Source organism: Branchiostoma belcheri, unplaced genomic scaffold (assembly GCF_001625305.1).
Source record: "Branchiostoma belcheri isolate BF01 breed outbred unplaced genomic scaffold, Haploidv18h27 scaffold711, whole genome shotgun sequence".
Taxonomy (NCBI): Eukaryota; Metazoa; Chordata; class Leptocardii; order Amphioxiformes; family Branchiostomatidae; genus Branchiostoma; species Branchiostoma belcheri.
In genome coordinates, this window is record NW_017804367.1 from 1,135 (window position 1) to 8,701 (window position 7,567).

The following is a 7,567-nucleotide window of genomic DNA, read 5'->3' on the forward strand; positions in this document are numbered from 1 at the left end:
TTCTGTGTCTTTGAATAGTTGGAGCAAAATAACTACCGAACCGAGTTAAACCATTTCGGCACTGGGCTTCTGGTGCTTCGGCCGCGCGGCGTACAGAACAGTAATAGGCCAAGTCTTTGTCTGTGAAAACGTAAGAAAAGAGGCTGTGCAGTCCTGTCCTGTCGATAACCTTGTTGTCCCGATTAAACTTTGTTACCCAGGCGGTATGATCTAGAAAATATGAGTGGCAGCATCTCGATACCCTTTTTAAAGACAAGGATTGATTTGCCGATTCCGAGTTTCCAGTGCTGAAGCCGCCGACACTGGACACCAAGTGTTGACGTAACTTTGGCACTAGAGATCTAGGACGGAAGCCTCCTCACCTCTGTATACCGAGTGCTGAGAAAGGAACCCGTTACTTCGGTACTTGCATTATTTTCACCCCAAATACACCAATTCTTACATCGTTTATCTGACATTACCAACTCCGACTACCTGCCGCGCCGTACGGAATGATGTTGTTCAACCCTATTGTCGAATGGAATCACCCGCAAAGTGGGCGTGGCCCGAAATGCTGGTCATCCATTGGTCGCCGCTAGGCTATGTGGATGCGAAATTGATGTAGGCGTCCCCCCCCGGTCCCCCTATGCCAAAAAAGCCAGGTCTAGGTAGGGTTAATCAATTTGTACCGGTGAAGTCAAATTGGAATCACACTGCGTTTAGACACTAATCGCGATCCCGTGAAACTGCCTAGAAACTACCTCCCAAAGTGCTTTGGGATCGAGGCGCTTCTAATGCGATTTTGAGAGTTTCCATGAGGCCACTTAAATCCGGCTTCTGTTGTATCTGGATTGAAACCGCTTACAGCGTCTTCGTGTGAACGGACCCTAAAAAGGACGGCATCCAGCTCAGGCTATCTGGGCTGCACGGAAATAAAAAACTCAGTTCTGTGCTAACTGATGAATGCCGTACATGCCTGCCCTAAAACTAGTTATTGTAATAAGTACTGCCCCAAATTCAGCTTAGTATTCCTGTGCTTTAGATGCATTTTGGCTGGATTTTTATCGTCTTCTCTCATTATTTTGGTGGGTCTTTAGAGAGTGTCATCCATAAAGTTGAGACAAAAAGGCCTAATATGCAATGTTTCTGTGTGTTTACATTAAAAACGATTTGATACATTTGGTAATCTATGACATGGAAAAATCATCAAAAATAACCTTATTTACACATTACTTGAAATAAGGACCCAATATGCTATTTTATCAATGAATATTCGATACTTGTTACATATTCAAGTTGATTTTAGCTTAATGTTGCCATGTAAAAATAACCAATATCAATGTGGAGGTCACAATTGATGAACCTACAAGCAAAAATGGCAATTTCACATAGAGAATATATGTAATTGGAGTCAAACAATAAATGAAAAAAATGTTATTACCGCCTAATTTGATAAACAATGCTATTTTTTGTTTGTTTTTGATAGCCTGGCATCAGAGGGAGTTACGTTAGAGAATTACTATGTGCAGCCCATATGTAGCCCGTCAAGGTGCCAGCTCATGACAGGCAGGTATCAGGTAGGTTTCATTTAAAGAGATATGTCTTTGAATTGTTCCTTCATATTATGTCAATGTCTAAATTTAGACCCTTTTTGACAAAGTATCAAATAATATAAAATTTGACGAAAAGCGCAATGGGGTTTGCGGTCACTCTAGCTTCATGCCAAATTGTATGTGTTTTGGCCCAAAAATTAAGAAATTGAATCCATTTAACGAAATGGCAGGAGGAGAAGGAGGGTAAGAAGAAACAGGAGAGAACACAATATATGGCATACCCATACCAAGTGTCAAGATGATTTTCTTAATACGGGCTTTTAGATTTTTTTTCTTTTTAGCTGTGTTTTAGGATGTGTACTATAGCAGTGTTTGTTACCAATTAAAAGAGATGTCCTTTATTGCAGATTCACTATGGAATGCAGCATAGTGTAATAACTAGCGACCGCCCCCATGGACTGCCTTTAGATGAAATTACCCTACCCCAGAAGCTAAAGGAAAATGGGTATAGCACTTATATCGTGGGCAAATGGCACCTTGGATTCTACAGAAAGGAATACATGCCACTGCACAGGGGATTTGAAAGGTTTTACGGTAAGGCATACACTAACACACAAACACTAACAATTAAAGACCAAAAATTACTAGTAAGTACATATTTATGTCGGTAATAATGACTCATCATTGATTTTCAGGCCCTTTCAGACTCTGCGTGTGACCACATTTAGTAGATAACTATAAGAGTTTTCGGTCGGGGGCTTAGAGTGGCTAATAAGGAGCATGTTTTTAAATTTGAATTCGTGGTTTTAAAATTAAAAACTTCTGCGTGTGAAATTCCTGTCCTTTGGCGATGTATTATTTCAACATGTCCTCACTAATTATTTCAATGACATCTATATCAGCTTAATATATGCATAGTGATGTTAAACTTTAAGTAACAGATGTCACAAGGTATAAAATCTCCATCAATTACTAGTAAGGAATCATTCATAAGTGAATAATTTTCATAGTTGCATAATTATATCTGTTAATGTTCCGACTGTCTTTATAGTACATATATACATTACGTGAATGCAAATATTATGTCGAACACTGTAATTACAAAACATTCTACTAATTATGCAAATTAAGTCTTTACATGCATAAGTTGCATATTATTATGTACCTGTGTATGCTACTAAAAGTCAAAACCATAGCATGTTCAGAACCTTAAGTTCTGCTGCAATAACAAGGTCATCCACAAGGAGGTTTATCATTGACTTTGTCTTTCTAGGACCTACCAACATTCCAAATATCATTACAATTTATAAAGGCGTTCTTAAGTTATGATGACTACACATTTGCGGAACACACAAACACACACAAACACACACACACACACACACACACACACTACAAAGGGAGAGAGAGAGAGAGGGAGAGATATAGTAAAAAAGAGAGAGAAAGAGAGAGTGAAAAAGCAATACCTCCATTTTTTTTTAAAGCACCGTTATCAGATCTTCTTCCCCGTGTTGAGGAGGCCAACATCAGGACGGCGTCTATGTATTTAATCTTTCTGGGCCAACTGATCTCGGAAAGACAGGGATGGTACATTCACAATTTCTGGTGGGAGGGAGCTCCAGTCCGCCACTGTACGTGGGAAGTTTTTTGCCAATATGTTGTTGTGCAGCGAGGGACGTTGTATGACAGGGGATGTGGAAGGGTCTGTCTCTTGGGCTGACATACAGAGCGGAGTTCCCGGGAGTTGATAGTGATGGAGCCATGATGCAGCTTGTAGAAGGTTGCTAGCCTTGCTATTTTCCGTCTTACTTCTAGAGTAGCTCAGTCGAGCTCCTTCAGCATTTCACCAACACTTGAAGTCTAGAGAAAGCGGTTGCATACCCATTTAGCTGCCCTACGTTGGAACTTTTCTAGAGTAGCGATGTCCTTAGCAGTGTGTGGGTCCCACACGGTACTCGCGTACTCCAGGGTCGGCCTCACCAGGGCCTTGTAAGCTGCTTCCTTGATGGTCTTACAGGCTACCTTGATGTTTCGCCGAATGAGGCCGAGAGAGCAGTTAGCTTTGTTAGTGATGTTTGATACATGGAGGCTCTACCAGAGATCTTTGGTGAGGGTAACACCAAGGTACTTCACTTGGGTCTCCTTTTGCAAGCTGTGGCCATGTGTGTGTAGTCATAGTCTTGTGTCCTTCTTCTGCGGGTCATGTGTAAAGTTATGCACTTCTGTGGGTAAAAACACATTTTCCACTGTTGCTCCCACAGTGATAGCCTGTCTAAGCCCTCCTGGAAGCGGACTTGATCTTGTTGTATCTTTATTATGCCTCTTCCTGGACAATCATTTGGTGTAAGGAGGTTACCGGGGTCTCCAGGGAAGTTTTTAGGGCTAGAAATGCCAGGGATGTTACAAATACATTTGCACATTTCATTCGTCCAAAAGGTCAAATTCCAAAATCATGGTTATCACCTGCATCATTTTACTTGTTCTTAATGAAAATGACAATATTGTTATGTACAGTAATGCCGTAGTTTAAAAACAAGGTATTCAACTAGTAATGAGGTGTTTCTAAGCATAGCGTCGTGTCCCCTTCTTGAAGTGTATATATGTAACAGCCAAAATAAACAAACAGCTATCTTAAGTAAGTCTAAAAAAATTTAAAAAACGACATACCGGGATTTTGATTCAGATTTTATTTCCAATGACATAGCAGGTACAATATAAAATCAATATCTGAAATGCGTGATTGCTTACAGATACGTGATAAAATACAATTCTAAAACTCAGAGTTGGTGACATCAGGGTAACTACAAAATGATTCTGGTGAGAGCAGCAGACACCTGCAGCGTGTGTTACAGGTCAGCTCAAACAAACCTATCTCAGTAAAGATTAAAAGTACGAGACGTTTTAACAATGTGATCTACGCACTAAGCCCACACGGGCCATTGGTGTAAATTATCTCCTAAATACAACTATAGAGAGCTAGTTGTCAATGGCATAGAGCAGTCGGATCTTGGAATGAAGGACATGGCATGTCTTTTATATTTGCTAATCATTATTCGGTGCGAGTTTATACATATTACAAACAGTAGTGGAGAGAGCAAGCCACCTTGCGGGACACCAGTCAGGACTTTGTGGGCTTTGACAGACACAAAGCCCATTTCACCATCTGTGTGCTGCCTTCAAGGTAACTGGAGATTGTCGACCAAAGGTCCTGATAAATACCCGGATCTACCAAGGTCCGTAGCAGTTAGCCGTGGTCAATCGTATCGAAGGATCGAGAGAAATCTACAAACACGGCGTGGATATCCATTCTTGGACTGCTGTTCAGCGCGTCATGCCAGGCTTGTAGTATGTGGATAAGGACCGTCGAGCGTTTTGGAAGAAAAGCGTGTTGTGAAGAGGTCAAGTATATTTCTGTTTTTCGTATAAGAGCATCTTTCAACAGGCCCTCAAACACTTTCCCTAGTGACACGAGAAATCTGTCTGTAGTCCGACGGAAATGCGGTCTGGGTTTTTAGGCACGGCTCTAACCATGGCATGTTTCCACATCTGTGGGAATGTACAGTTCTGGACATATGGGATTAAAACACCACACATGACAGGAGCGAGTTCTTCACTGAACAGTTTCAGAGACCATGATGGGATTTAATCAGGGTCCATAGCCTTCCTCACGTTCACCTTGTGTAACCTTTGCTTGATTTGGCCTAAACTGAAGATGAAGTGTGCACTGTGACAACGTGTGCGCTGCATCTTGTACTGTTGACACGATCTGGTCAACCTGGCTCCAAACGGAGGCGAAATTGTTGTCTCGTTAAACTTATTCAATAGCATAGTAACATGACATGTTCATTATGCAGACATTATCCTGCGTAACGATTGTTTTCAGTCCCGTTACAAAATTTTAAGACATATACATAAGACCAAAACAGTATCTATCCTTTCAAAATTAATAACAGCTGTAAATGAAAATAAAACACCTTATATTAAAATGATTTGATTTCCACACGGAAAGTAAGCCTTAGACTTTTCTGTGTATTTTTGACATCAAGGTTACCTGACCGGAGGTGAGGACTACTGGACACATCGGAGGCCGAACCTTTTTGCAAAGGATCCAAACGCATTTCACGGGCTTGACCTACGAGACCAAGACAAACCTGTCCTTGATCAAAACGGAACCTACTCTACCAACCTGTTTGCTTCAAAAGCTATCGAAATCATACGAAACCATCCGCAGAACAAGGTATAACCGTATTTACTAGATACAATGTCGACATATTGCATGCGATTATCTTGTATTGTTATCAAATAGGGCAAAGGGCACAAAATAACGCAAAGGGCATGAGATAAAACTGATTATCATGGTTATATCATGATCAACATTACAACATATACTTAAGTCTTAAATACATTAAGAATAAAATTTATCTAATAGTTTTATTAAAATTGCAAGTATAAAAATCTTTACTTACTTACGGTGCTAGCATTTAGATTAAAAATCAACCATCTTTTAGAAAAGTATTTCTTTAATAACTCCATATTTTAACCAGTTTTTTTTGTCAGAGAAAAATGTAAAGTTGAGGTGACCTTGTTTCGAACACTCTGATAATGTATTTTATGTCCTACCTGGGCCGCGATTGCATTCGATAGGGATGTTCCGGCCCGTGTGATAACTAGCGGTACGGCCCGGGGTTCTTAACGCGTACGGCCCGGGGCTTCCAAATGTTCCAAAGAACGATTCGAACGCGTTTCGCCCTAACCGCTTGCACCGATTTCGAAATTCGGATACAGAATCCGCACGTTGGAATTGATGTTGGTGCACTTGTTTTGGGTTTAGGGACACCAAATGTTCGCCCATTTCGCATTAAAAGGCGTGTTTTCTTGGGTGGGTATAACATAAATAAAATACAACAAGGGGTATTCCGCATCGCCCTCGGTCCCAGTCCTCCTGCGGAGCCGTCGAGCGATCCGACGCGCGGTCGGGCTGGTACCTCGGGCGATACGGAATACTCCGTGTTGTATTATATATTTATACATTTTAAATTTCATATTTTTGACAAAGCACAGAGCAAAAAACGCAGGGTCAATGACCTAAACATGACGTCATTTTGAAAATATGTAGAAGAATGCCAGCAGGACAAGGGTTAAACTGTATTTGTTAAAAATTTACGTCTAGTGATACAAGATGGCAGAAAGCTAGAATATTCATTATATCATCTCAAGACGTCTTTTCACGTTATGACGTCCTTTTTACGTTAGTGTTGCCAGTATTCTCAGACCTTAGTATCTCTATCATAGACCCAGTCTGCATAGGGTTAGATAAATGTATTAACATTAATGATGTTGAGATAATTTCTTCCACTTGCACACTTCCTTAAATTCTGCGAATTCCATTTGAGGAATAGGTTAAGAAAACTTTTACCTAATTTTCCTCAGCCGATGTTTCTCTACCTGCCATTTCAAGCTGTCCATTCACCTCTCGAAGCACCCCGAGAGTACATTGACATGTACAAGAACGTAGAGAATACCCTCGTCAGGACATATGCCGCCATGGTGACAGCGATGGATGAGGCAGTGGGGAATGTTACTGACGCCTTGAGAAAGACGGGATTGTGGAACGATACAGTTCTCATATTTTCTACAGGTAAAGAAGGGCAATTTTCGGCTGCATATTTTCGAAGACAGCTAAAAGATACTATTTGGTTTGTAGGTTTTTTTTCTTAAAAACAGCCTTCGGTAACCTGATACCTCCTGGTATTATTGCAACCTTTTGTTTTCTCCACTTATATTATACAATCAACCCATATCATTTGGCAGAATTCTATTGCACGCTTCACACTCTAGGCTCCAGCGGCCTTATTGTCGACTATTGATGCTAACCTTGGAGGCTGGTTTATAATATGACAATGTCCCTTTTTGGTTATATAGATATAGTATTTGCAATCATTACATCAGTTGATCAACAATCAGTGACTGCCTTATATTACAAAAAGAATGTTATCCATAAATTTTAACAATTAGGTCCTGGTTGATATTCTTCA

General features: G+C 40.5%; 1 protein-coding gene across 1 annotated transcript; it reads left to right on the plus strand.

Moving 5' to 3' along the window:
* The first annotated feature begins 1,297 nt into the window (after positions 1-1,297).
* LOC109484956 (arylsulfatase B-like) lies at positions 1,298-7,409 on the plus strand. The gene is made up of 4 exons (XM_019788329.1): positions 1,298-1,556; positions 1,940-2,126; positions 5,579-5,769; positions 6,963-7,409. Exons 1-4 carry the CDS (start codon positions 1,539-1,541, stop codon positions 7,248-7,250), a joined length of 684 nt encoding a protein of 227 aa, XP_019643888.1. The 5' UTR covers positions 1,298-1,538; the 3' UTR covers positions 7,251-7,409.
* The last annotated feature ends 158 nt before the right edge of the window (positions 7,410-7,567 follow it).

Excerpts from the sequence above, each read along its gene's own strand:
- LOC109484956 (XM_019788329.1), top strand. Across the intron at positions 2,127-5,578 it reads GGGATTTGAAAGGTTTTACG|GTTACCTGACCGGAGGTGAG; the intron begins GTAAGGCATACA and ends TTTGACATCAAG. Across the intron at positions 5,770-6,962 it reads GAAACCATCCGCAGAACAAG|CCGATGTTTCTCTACCTGCC; the intron begins GTATAACCGTAT and ends AATTTTCCTCAG.